The sequence below is a fragment of the Salvelinus alpinus genome, chromosome 6, assembly GCF_045679555.1.
Source record: "Salvelinus alpinus chromosome 6, SLU_Salpinus.1, whole genome shotgun sequence".
Classification (NCBI taxonomy): Eukaryota; Metazoa; Chordata; class Actinopteri; order Salmoniformes; family Salmonidae; genus Salvelinus; species Salvelinus alpinus.
In genome coordinates, this window is record NC_092091.1 from 32,681,548 (window position 1) to 32,694,757 (window position 13,210).

At 43.0% G+C, this 13,210-nt stretch overlaps 1 protein-coding gene across 6 annotated transcripts; it reads left to right on the forward strand.

Annotated features, from left to right (window-relative positions):
• Positions 1-405: 405 nt before the first annotated feature.
• exoc1 (exocyst complex component 1) lies at positions 406-13,141 on the forward strand. Of its 6 annotated transcripts, XM_071406384.1 has the most exons (20): positions 406-581; positions 1,234-1,365; positions 1,578-1,708; positions 1,894-2,053; positions 2,297-2,314; positions 4,169-4,356; positions 4,543-4,770; positions 5,605-5,847; positions 6,195-6,263; positions 6,888-7,037; positions 7,222-7,333; positions 8,214-8,258; positions 8,934-9,097; positions 9,259-9,360; positions 9,455-9,534; positions 10,913-11,141; positions 11,244-11,427; positions 11,564-11,763; positions 11,948-12,142; positions 12,330-13,141. In XM_071406384.1, the coding sequence occupies exons 2-20, from the start codon at positions 1,242-1,244 to the stop codon at positions 12,480-12,482; spliced, it is 2,775 nt and encodes a 924-aa protein (XP_071262485.1). In that variant the 5' UTR covers positions 406-581; positions 1,234-1,241; the 3' UTR covers positions 12,483-13,141. The 6 variants fall into 6 exon arrangements, with proteins under 6 accessions (XP_071262485.1, XP_071262487.1, XP_071262486.1 ...); XM_071406386.1 differs by lacking the exon at positions 8,214-8,258; XM_071406385.1 differs by lacking the exon at positions 2,297-2,314.
• The last annotated feature ends 69 nt before the right edge of the window (positions 13,142-13,210 follow it).

The window sequence follows — 13,210 nt, forward strand, 5'->3', positions numbered from 1 at the left end:
TTCGACACTCATTGACCTCCATACAAAAACTCCTTGCTTGGTGAGCAACGAAAAAACGCCACCTGCTGGAGGGAGACAGATTTTCCACCGAGTTGGGCCTCTCTCTTCGTCTTCCTCTCTCGCAGTAGAGTCCCTGCCCATCTTCTGAAAACATCAAACCCTACCTCTTCAAAAGAAAAGTATGTACAGTGCAATACATGATAGAAGTAAACACACCAAAAACATTTAGGGTTGAACATTTTTTTATAAAAATATCACATAATATTTCATAGAAATACTTGTAATAATTCTATGTATGATAACTAGTATAACTATATAGATAATTGTGCATATTTTCCATCATTTCACCCTCATTATTCATTTACAACGCATACAGAACGGGACTTTTATTCTAAAGGACTCCAAAAATACGTGACCCGGAAGTACTTAGTTATTCTTGCCTGTTTTATAGCAGTGGAAAAGATTGCTTACTATTTTTCTTTAATAGCACTAAAAAAAGATCACGTTTAAATGGAAATAAATAGTGATTAAGTGTAGAACATCCCTAGTGCATTAGATTCTCTATCAACATCCAATTTAAGGTACGTATGTTCTGTATACGACACCAAGCTAGCCTAACAACTTTGCTAGCTAACCTAGTAGCAGTTAGCCAGGAAGAATGGCCTGCTTCTCGTGCTTTTCGAGACAGCTAGCTAGCTGTCTGAAGGACACTGTCCTCACTTTGCAGAACGATATAGCTAACAGAATGGCCATTTTGTTTACATGTAGCTCACTGTCTGGCCTGTATAGCTAGCTGTCAATCGCTAGACACGTCCAGAACCATTTTGGCTAACTACATCATGCTAGCTAACCGTTGTTTACTTATTTTGACTGCACCATTGAACAGCAATACTGTGGTGTAAACGGTGCAGACGTTCTTACCATAATGTTAATGTATACTGTAGGAAGGTCGGAAAATGATCAGGTAGACAGGTACAAATCTTGAGTAATATGGTACTATACTATAGTTGTACTTGTAAATTATAGTGTCATAGTCTGTGTCCCACTGGGAGGAATAAAATGGTGTGTGTTTTCCTGCAGTAAATTTTTTTTATATTGAGTTTATATTGGCTACCCAGACTTCTTGCTCCGGCCAAACGCTACGCCACGCGCACGGACGTTAGTTTCTTGTAGCAGACGAATTTACTGCGAGCTTTCAGGCTAGTATTATGTCTGCCTGATTTGTATTTACAGTAACAACAATGACAGCCATCAAGCACGCCCTCCAGAGGGACATCTTTACGCCCAATGATGAGCGTCTCCTCAGCATCGTCAACGTCTGCAAGGCGGGGAAAAAGAAGAAGAACTGCTTCCTGTGTGCCACAGGTGTGGCATAAATGCCTTTAAAGTCTCACATGAATCAGCTATTTTCACCATCTCACCAGTGTCATGATGTAAACATTCCGAACTTGAAAACCACTGTCAGAGATTTAACATCAGAAACAGTGATTTCACTGATAAGGCTTACAGAAGTGGATCCACAGATCACTTTTACACCATTATTAGACTATTATAACTGTTTGATGCGTCTACCCCAGTCACCACAGAGAGGCCGGTGCAGGTGAGAGTGGTCAAAGTGAAGAAGTCAGACAAAGGGGATTTCTACAAACGGCAGATGGCCTGGGAACTGAGGGATCTGGCTGAAGTGGATGCAAAAGATGCCAGCAAGGTCAGGGAAAGAGTAATTTCCTCTCACTGCCTGAATGTAATTTCTCATAGAACCTTGTCTCTCTCTCTCCCCCTCTTCTTCCTAATGTGGGTATTCTTCTTTTCCTTCCTTTCCTCATATGCTTTATCCTCCTACTAATTTTATTGATATTCACATATGGCATCTCTTCTGCTCTTGTCATTCAGGAGAATCCAGAGTTTGACCTCCATTTTGAGAAGGTGTATCGATGGGTGGCCAGCAGCACAGCTGAGAAGAATTCCTTCATCTCCTGCATTTGGAAGCTGAACCAGCGTTACCTGCGGAAGAAGGTGGAGTTTGTGAATGTCAGTTCCCAGCTGCTGGAAGGTATGACAGCTCTCTAACTATGGGGGAGGATCAAAAGCATGTATGTTTTTCTAGTGACCCTTGCTGTTCCCTGTACCTTGCATCTATGATACTCTTCTTTCTTGCCTGTTCCCAATCTCCTGAACTCAACCTGAAGTGTTTCCAGATAAATCTATTTAACCTGTGAGTTGACCTTTGGTGTGGCTTTCTGTGGCTTAACACGTCTTTATTCTCACTCTTCTCTCTTAAACTGTCACTGGCCAGAGCTTCCTAAAGCGGAAGGTTGGTAGCACTTAACTTCTTTTCCCATTTCCTCTTCATTGTGATTTTCATGGTGTTGAATCACACATCTTTGAAAGTTGTTGTTTGCCTTATTTGGATATTGAGTGAGTGGCTTCTGAATGGGTGTTACTAGATGTTTATTAAATATTTGAATATTAAATATATGAATATTAGTCTGTTCTGTTTTTGTATAGACATTTTCTATAGTGTATGCACTACCAGTCAAAAAATGTAGAACACCTACTCATTCAAGGGTTTTTCTTTATTTTTACTATTTTCTATATTGTAGAATAATAATGAAAACATCACAACTATGAAGTAACACACATGGAATCATGTAGTAACCAAAAAAGTGTTAAACAAATATATATTTTATATTTGAGATTCTTCAAATAGCCACCCTTTGCCTTGATGAAAGCTTTGCACACTCTTGGTATTCTCTCAACCAGCTTCACCTGGAATGCTTTTCCAACAGTCTTGAAGGAGTTCCCACATATGCTGAGCACTTGGCTGCTTTTCCTTCATTCTGCGGTCCAACCATCTCAATTTGGTTGAGGTTGGGGGATTGTGGAGGCCAGGTTATCTGATGCAGCACTCCATCACTCTCTTTCTTGGTCAAATAGCCCTTACACTGCCTGGAGGTGTGTTGAGTCATTGACCTGTTCAAATACAAATGATAGTACCACTAAGCCCAAACCAGATGGGATGGTGTATCGCTGCAGAATGCTGTGGTAGCCATGCTGGTTAAGTGTGCCTTGATTTCTAAATAAATCCCTGACAGTGTCCCCAGCAAAGCACCATCACACCTCCTCCTCCATGCTTTACGGTGGGAAATACACACGCGTCTCACAAAGACACAGTGGTTGGAACCAAAAATCTAAAATTTGGACTCCAGGCCAAAGGACAAATTTCCACCGGTCTAATGTCCATTAATCATGTTTCTTGGCCCAAGCAAGTCTCTTCTTCTTATTGGTGTCCTTTAGTAGTGGTTTCTTTGCAGCAATTCGACCATGAAGACCTGATTCACACAGTTTCCTCTGAGCAGTTGATGTTAAGATGTGTCTGTTACTTGAACTATGTGAAGCACTTATTTGGGCTGCAATTTCTGAGGCTGGTAACTCTGATGAACTTATCCTCTGCAGCAGAGGTAACTCTGGGTCTTTCATTCCTGTGGCGGTCCTCATGCGAGCCAGTTTCATCATAGCACTTGATGCTTTTTGCGACTGCAAAATTGAAGTTTTCCGGACTGACCTTCATGTCTTAAAGTAATGATGGACTGTCATTTCTCTTTGCTTATTTGAGCTGTTCTTGCCATAAAATGGACTTGGTCTTTTACCAAATAGGGCTATTTTTTGTATACCACCCCTACCTTGTCACAACAAAACTGATTGGCACAAACGCATGAAGAAGGAAAGAAATTCCACAAATTAACTTTTAAGAAGGCACACCTGTTAATTGAAAACCATTCCAGGTGACTACCTCATGAAGCTGGTTGAGTGAATGCCAAGAGTGTGCAAAGCTGTCATCAAGGCAAAGGGTGGCTATTTGAAGAATCTCAAATATAAAATATATTTTGATTTGTTTAAAACTTTTTTGGGGGGTTACTACATGATTCCATATGTGTTCTTTTGCAGTTTTGATGTCTTCACTATTATTCTACAATGTAGAAAATAGGAAAAATAAAGAAAAACCCTTGAATGAGCAGGTGTTCTCAAACTTTTGACCGGTAGTGTATGTGTTTTTGATTGTATATTTGTTCAAATGGAAGGGTGACGTTTGTTTGTGTGGATGTGCGTGTACTGTACTGTATGCGCTGTGCACAATGTTAAACCATCCTCTTCGTCCTTGGTTTAGAGTCAGTCCCCAGTGGTGAGAGCCAGAGTGTTGCCGGGGGCGACGAGGATGCTCTGGATGACTACCAAGAGCTGAATGCCCGTGAGGAGCAAGACATTGAAGGCATGATGGAGGTGTGCGAGTATGCCATCTCTAACGCAGAGGCCTTTGCTGAGAAACTCTCCAGGGAGCTACAGGTTCTGGATGGGGTAAGTAGACAGCGCCATGGAGACTTGGGTCTTCTTGAGGACAACATAGACTTGAGTTGCCTGACATGCGCAGACTACTGCCCTTTGTGATCTATGGTTGAGCACATTACAGTGTGGTTTGGCTCACCGTGATTTCCTGAACATTGTAGTTAAAGTGACCACCTCCAATAATCCCCCCAATCCCAGGCCAACATCCAGTCCATCATGGCATCTGAGAAGCAGGTGAACATCCTGATGCAGCTGCTGGATGAGGCTCTGTCGGAGGTGGACACCATCGAGGGCAAGCTGAGCAGTTATGAGGAGATGCTGCAGAGCGTCAAGGAGCAGATGGACCAGATCTCCCAGAGCAACCGCCTCATCCAGATCAGCAACACCAACAATGGCAAGCTGCTGGACGAGATCCAGTTCCTGGTGGTGAGCATTGTGGTTGATGTGGCGGGAGGGTTCCTGTTTCTGCTGGTTTGTTTGGATGGTTTGCCTCTATTTGGTACGATTACGATGCAGTACCACAAGCTATGGTGCGTTTTCTTTGACTTGTTGGTTTGGTTTAATGAGATGATGTTGAATGATGAGGGGCGGGCAGGTAGCATAGCGGTTAACAGCGTTGGGTCAGTAACCGAAAGGTCGCTGGTTCAAATGACCAAGATGACTAGGTGAAAAATCTTTTCAGTTGCGCTTGAGCAAGGCGCTTAACTCCAATTGATGCTGTACCTTGTTGATTAGAGCGTCTGCTAAAGCGGTGGTTCAGTGGTTATTTTTAGGAACTCAGTCCGGCTTTCAACTCCTGAAAGTCATAATAGTAGAATGCACAAGGTGCAATTTGTAAATTGGATAGTGCATCATCAGTTCCTCTTGTCATGTTACTCATTGCAAACCTTAGAGAGCTATTTATAACTTGTCAGACAGTTATAAAGATCAATTAGCCCATGTCCGCTAATGTTTTTTTAGCTAGGTTTTTTAGCCCCTAGATTTTGTTGTGATGTTTGAGTCACTCAGATATCACATGAATAAACATTAGATATGGAAAATGTTATAGAATTGCAAGAAAATTAGGTTTAAAACTGCAACATTTTGTGTCATGAATGAACAGTTTGTGTCATGAACAGTGCTTGTGCCCATACAAATAGACATGATGCGCTCGCACAGGGGGGACGGAGGATGTTCCCCAATGCTGGAAAGGGGGACTGAGTGAAAAAGTGTGCTAAATGACTACAATTTAAATGTAAATGATGAATGTCTGTCCCTCAGAATTATATGGACTTGTCGAAGGGACACATCAGGGCCCTACAGGATGGAGACTTGTCCTCGCCCAAAGGCATCGAGGCCTGTATCAACGCCTCTGAGGCTCTACTGCAGTGCATGAACGTGGCACTTAGACCAGGTCATGAGAAACTGATGGCTGTGAAACAACAGCAGCACCTGTTCACAGAGCTCAGAGATACCTTTGCCCGGCGCCTCACCAATCACCTCAACAACGTGTTCGTCCACCAGGTAATCCACACAACACAGTAACACTTCGCTAGTCCTCTAGGTAATTTAAATGTGGTCTCAAGATTTTTATTCAGATTTATATTGAACAAAATGTATGACTAGATATGAGGCATAACAGAGCGCTGTACACATTTCTTGTTATAGTATTTGAAAGTTTCCTGCCTTTGGCAGGCGGCTTTTTCTGTCCTCCTCATCCACTTCCTAGTTTAAGCTCTGTTTCCTCTGATCGTGTCTCTTCCTGTCTCTATGCTGTTTCCCTCCTGTACTACTCTGGTCCTCCTGTCCTTCACTCTCTGCCTCACTCTGAACCACCCCACTCTGCTCTCTCTGCTCTCTGTCCCTGTCAGTTCAACCACTTCAGTCACTTCAAAATGACCATCCCTCAGTTCTATAGGTCCTCCTGTATGTCGCTTCCAGTGAGTAGTACCCTCACAGCAACCCCATTGACCCCTCCCCTCTTACCGCTGACCTTTACTACTTATCTACACGCCCCTGTTTTCTTGCCAAAATGCATTACTGACCGCATGAGTTGTGCTGCTCATGACTAGTTAGCTAACCCTCCTCTCTTTCATCTCAACTGGTCTGAACGCCTCAGAAACGCCTCAGACCTTGCTCCACCACCTCCATTGAAGGATTGACTGGGCTCCCCTTGCACTTTGCTTCCTTCCTGTGTCAGAGTGCTGCTGTGACTTTGCTGTGCTGGGGTGCCATGTCATAATACTTCTGCTTGTCTGCATGCTTGGTAGCAGCCCTAGAAGAAAGGGAATTAACTGAGAAAGGAAAAAAAGCTTGAAAATCTACAAATGCCGGGATGTTCTTGTCGATGAGGTTATTTGGATGTTGAGGTTGAATATCTGAACAGTTGATCTTGTACTACCTCCGTGGTCCATCGGGCCACACAGACTGTCCCTATGAATGCAGGGGATGTCCTTAAAGGGACCAAGAGGGTTCAAGAAAAAGTCTCTCCCTGCCTGTGTGAGTGTTTGAGAGGGTGTTTCTCTATATGAGCTGTGTTAACTACCTGTGTTCCCTACATCCAGGGCCATGACCAGAGCTCCACGCTTTCCCAACACACGGCAGACCTGACCCTGCCTAAACACAGCCCCCTGCACAGGGACCTGCTAAGATACGCCAAGCTCATGGAGTGGCTCAAGAACACCCAGAGAGAGAAGTACGATGGCCTGTCCAGGGTGAGTGGCTTCCTCTCGAAGATCATCATCATCATTATTACTGCCCTTGCCCTAGCTATATTCTATTGTTATCACCATTACCACTACTATAACGTCTCCATCACCAGCAGCCCTACCATCATCTCTTACTGTGTCTCATAACAAGTAGACAGGTATTCATTGATTTTTCTCTCTCTGTTTTCAGACCTATGTTGATTACATGACCAGATTATATGAACGAGAAATCAAAGATTTCTTTGAGGTGGCAAAGATCAAAATGGCGGGCACAACCAAAGAGGGGAAGGGAAATAAGTTTGGTAAGACCTTGGAGTGTTTTTTAAATGTGCTATGTTTGTGTGATTGTTTGTCTTTTCTTTTCCCTGTGAAAGCTTGTAGTTTGCTGTGGTGTTGTTTAGCCAATTAGGTGCTGTTTTTTTCCCCCTTGGGTTTTTGCGTATGGTTTGTATTTGTGGTGTGTGTGTGTACTGTATTTATGTGATTTGGTTTTGAGGTAAGTGTGTGTAATTCTGTTCAATATTTGTCCATCTGTACTGTAACATCACCAGCTTTTTCTGCATGGTTCCCCTTGTGGTATTCCTGGAGTATATGGTAACAGAAAACACAACTACATGTAGTTAACTGCCCTGTACTGCTTCCTGTGTCATAGCTTTCACTGCCTAGGAAAGGCCCCTGTGTGATGTCATTGTCCTGCTCAGTGTTGCTACCTGGTCTTTTGCTCATTTGTTATTTCCCTATTTGGCTGTTTACTGTATGAAGAGCTGAAAGTGAACCCTGCTACTCATTCTAACTGCAGAGTATGACTTCACTAATTTAGTGTTTTAAGACTAACTGGGGAGCCTAAACATTACACGAGGAATGAAATCCCTCATTTAAGTTTACCTGTAAAGTAAACTGAAATATACTGTATTTAATGCTCTAAAAACGATCCTTTCATTTGGCAGGAATATAAGGCTCTGCTTCCTGAATTCTGAATTTCAGTCTTAGCTTTTCTCTCTAGAAAACAAAATGAGCAAAACTTTTGTTTTCAAAAAGGCTTTCTTAAGGCCAACCACAGCCTCTGCAGTGCATTTCAGTCTGTTACCTTTGACTCTCACCTCCTTAACGTGCCCCCATTCTTCATGTCATGAGCCTAACATGTCTCTGTCTCTGATGCCTGCCGTTCTAACTGGCCGCCAGCCACGCTTCCACGGAAAGAGAGTGCTCTCAAACAGGAAACGGAAAGTAAGTATCCCATACGGGTCACGCAGTGAGACCCCTGTAACCTGCCACCCACACCCACCCGCTCCCCACTACTATGTCCCTGATACTGTTGCACAGCCAGGACCCCCTCCCCCTCACTCAGCCCTCCACCTAGAGTAACCCCAATCTGCCATCCATAGAACGTTCTACTGGCCACTTTTTAAAGAGTACCTAAACTAACACCGATCAGACATTTAAAAACAATGAGCATGTACATTCTGTATGGCATAGGATCCTACTACTCATTCACAATACAAAAGGATATATCAAGGTCAACGTATCCAGCGAGGTTCTCTGATAATGAATGTCCAACATCCATAATAAGATATTTAATTGTCTTTATCACCGAGCACGCCTTTTAACGTTTCAATGTTGCATATGTTCTTGTCTCTCAATTGTTTTCAGCTGTTCATGTTATGTGTAATTACCGCTAAACTAACATGTTTTAAAGATGCATATTCACGTGGGCTTTGTGGCACACTTTTTTAGATGCCACAAAGTTATTTATTTTTAACAGCACAGTTGCTCTGCTTTGAAAATAAGTCCTTGTGAATGCAGCTTTGGTCTCATGGACAATAGTCCATGAGATGTTCCAGAGACTAGTATTTAGCCTGTAGTTAGAACATGTCTTCAACTGTTTCCCCTCTGGTGTCCCAGGCCTGCATGGCAGCTCTGGGAAGCTGACGGGCTCGACCTCCAGTCTGAATAAGCTGGCAGTGCAGGCCTCCAGCAGCAGGCGCTCCCAGTCCTCCTCTCTGCTGGACATGGGCAACATGTCTGCCTCAGACCTGGATGTGGCCGACAGGACCAAGTTCGACAAGGTGATGCTCACAGACAGGGCCATAGGAGCCATACTACAGGCTATATATTGCACATACTACCTGTGGGTTTTTGTGGATCTCTTTATCGTTTTAGATGCGACATTTGTTTTGTATGTTTTATTTATGTTAATCAATTGATGTAGGTGTCTCTCTTTCTGTAGATCTTTGAGCAGGTTCTTAGTGAGCTGGAGCCTCTCTGTCTAGCAGAACAAGACTTCATCAGCAAGTTCTTCAAACTACAGCAGCACCCGACCCTGGCTCAGGTGAATTCCATGCTAGTCTGACTGGCTGAGTGTTTGCAAGTGAGATTATGAGTAACTTCTAAATGATTAACCACAGTTTTTTTTGTTCTATTAGGGAGAAGTGGAGTCTGATGGAGGGGTGCCCTCCAGACAGCCTCCTCCAGGGGAACACAGACACTCAATGTCATTGACTGAGTGAGTAGCTAGCCTCTCATCTCTTACTGACATTTACTGTATGCTCTGAATGTCCATCAATAGTACTAGGGCAGTGGTCAAGATTACTTTCTCAGTCAAAAAGTAAGCCATGATCGAATGCTCAGATGGGTTTTTTTACATGAAAAAATGTAACATTAACCTAATAAAAACAGTTATGTAGGAATGAGGTTTGTGCAGTAGGCCAAATACATTATCACAGCATATTGGCTATATGCCTGGCCTTACAATATTTTTATTCTCAGACCATATTATATTTCAAAAGTCAAGCTTTGATAACAAAACAGATCAGTTGGTGTAGCACTTGTGAGGCACAGCTGAGTATAATTTGCAAATAATTTGATTTTTTATTTTACTGGACTGGTGGTCATGGTCATGGTTCTTTCAAGATAACTCGGAACTCTGGAAAACTACGAGGTGAAATCATGTCAGTGATCTTCAGGTCGGAACTCTAGAAAGATGCCCGAGTTTCCTACTTGGAATTCCGAGTTGGATGACCGTTCAAAACGAGTCGGAGATGTCCTAGTTCACAGTTGTTTTGAACACATTATTAGCGGAGGGAGAGCGCAGCAGAGGGTTCGCCTCTCACGGTCCCTGCTCTCTCAATCCTTTCCTCCAGTGAGACTGACCAGAGGGGACACAGTCTTCCACCTGATGGCAAAACTCGAGTCGCACCGCATCTGCCTCATGCACAAAATAATAAAAATACAGGGCTATCGAAACACCTGGCTACTAATTCATTGCAGCTGCAGCGCAAGTGGTAGGATGGAGAAGCATGTTTTTTGTTTTGTAATAGTGGTGAATAAAAAGTGTTGTCAATCCTGAATAAAAACTTAAACATGAACTCACTCATAAAAACAGCAGCACTTTGCTGTATTCTTCAGTCTCTCTCTAGTCATGGTTTTTTAAATGTTATGAAAGCTCATGTAGGCTAGTATCAAACTTTGCTGTGAGCTATCCGATTGGCCAGCGCAGTAGGCGCACTTGATTTAGCCCCAGATCTCCCAGAGTTTTGTATTGTCAGACAATTGAAAAGGTTCAAAATTGGGACATTTTGCCTACCCAGTGCACATGGCTTCTGAATCATGTGCACCTCCCGCCAGCAGTGAAAAAATAAATTGAAAAAGGAGCACAAGCCTTTATTGTTGGCTTTTCTACAGAAATGTTTGGTGATCGACTAGGAATGCCTTGAAGATCACAATCGACCGGTTGGTGACCACTGTACTAGGGGCACTAAACATGCGACAAATATGACAAGTCCAAATACCATCTTTCATGGTCCACTTCTATCCTCCTCTTCACTTCTTTCCATATTATTATCTTTCGTTTTGTGTCTTATCACCCGTCTGGTCCTCCTCAGGAAGGACATGGTGCGATTGATGATGAACAAGATCTTCCAGAGCATTGAGACGGAACTCAACAGCCTCATCGCCCTGGGAGACAAGATTGACAGCTTCCACTCCCTGTACATGCTGGTGAAGATGAGTCACCACGTGTGGACAGCCCAGAATGTGGACCCCACTTCCTACCTCAGCACCACCCTCGGCAATGTGCTGGTCACCGTCAAGAGAAACTTTGACAAGTGCATTGTGAGTAGAGTTCAGGTTAACCAGTTGAGTCTGTTGATCTGTGTATCTAGTACTGCTACAGACTGTTGGATGTGTGTGTGAAGCTGTTCGTGTTTCTCGCAGTCTGGTCAGATCAGACAGATGGAGGAGGTGAAGATCTCTAAGAAGAGCAAGGTGGGCATCCTGCCCTTTGTCACTGGGTTCGAGGAGTTTGCTGAGCTGGCTGAAACCATCTTCCGTAATGCAGAGCGCAGAGGGGATCTGGACAAGGCATATGTCAAGCTTATCAGAGCCGTCTTTATGAATGGTAGGTCTAATACTTGCCCTGTGTCAGGAAGATCGAATATTATGATTGATGAATGTTTTTTGTGTATGTTGAGTAATGTGGTTGGCTGATAGTCTGTGCTCTGATTGGTGTTTTGTCTTGCTGGGGGTGTATCCAGTGGAGAAAGTGGCCAATGAGAGTCAGAAGACACCCCGGGACGTGGTGATGATGGAGAACTTCCACCACATCTTCTCCACACAGTCCCGCCTGAAGATCTCCTGCCTTGAGACAGAGAGGCGAGAGGCCAAACACAAGTACACAGACCACCTGCAGTCCTACGTCATCAACTCCCTGGGCCAGCCCCTGGAGAAACTCAATGTGAGAGAGGGGGTTTACACTTGACAAAGCTAATGTAAATTTGATTAATGTTTATATGTAAAATACATGTTATATGATAACTATAACACATTATGTGATTTCACATATTACATGGCATGCATACTTGAATGTACAGAATAAAAAAATGCACACAGTTGATCAAGTACGCCTCTATGCTTTGCAGCACTTCTTTGAGGGAGTGGAGGCGCGTGTGGCCCAGGGGGTGCGTGAGGAGGAGGTCAGCTACCAGCTGGCTTTCAATAAACAGGAGCTGCGTAAAGTTATCAAGGAGTACCCCGGCAAGGAGGTGAAGAAGGGCCTGGACAACCTGTACAAGAAGGTGGATAAGCACTTGTGTGAGGAGGAGAGCCTGTTACAGGTTAGTGACAGAGAACCTAGAAGTTTGCAGTGTATCTATTATTATAGATTATTATAATGATCATTTATTTTATTGATCTTTTATAGATCTGTAGATATGTTATCTTAACAGCTGGTAGTTTCACTTGTTGTTTCAGTGGTTGATCCTGGTCTTGTTTTTTTTTTGTACTTTTCAATTTCTCCAATAGGTGGTGTGGCACTCCATGCAGGATGAATTCATTCGACAGTACAAACACTTTGAAGGCTTGATTGGCCGTTGCTACCCTGGGTCTGGTATCACCATGGAGTTTACCATTGGAGACATGTTGGAGTACTTCTCAAGCATTGCCCAGTCCCATTAATTACAAACATACACATTATAACTTTAAACATGCTCTCTATTGCTTCATAGTGCCACACACAGAAGAAACACTATTTACTGAAATCAATCCATCATTGCTGTGTGGCCAATACAAAGTACATTAATTGAAATTGAATAAATTGCACTTGAAATTGTCTGCAGTACTTGTATGGATGGGAATGAATTAACAGTTGTAAAACGTTTTGTGTGTGGGCAGGTAGCCTAGCGGTAACCGAAAAGCCTAGCCGACTAGGTGAAAATCTGCCGTTGTGCCCTTGAGCAAGGCACTTAACCCTAATTGCTCCTGTAAGTTGCTCTGGATAAAAGCATCTGCTAAATGACTCCTATGTAAATGTGTGTGTGAGTGAGTGAGATCTTATTTGCACAGAGATCACAATGTTACTGATTTCTTCTGTCTGTGATTTTCCTTTGTTATAACACACATCACCTGTACATGATAAACTCTTCAAAATTGGGAGGTTGTGGGCCAAATAATGTTAGCTTGTATGACACTACTCAAAATCTAAAGCCCCCTTCATCACACTGATGTCTTGAATTTTGTATAGTCACAGAATGGCAGTCTTCTACTGGAATATTTTTGTGCGATTGCAAACTTTTCAACAGAATGCCATATTGCCAAATAAATGTTAAAATGTCAAATTTTTCATGGATTTGTTTAACATGTATTTCTATTTTACAGTTGGCATTAGATTAGAAGCACTGAGCTCA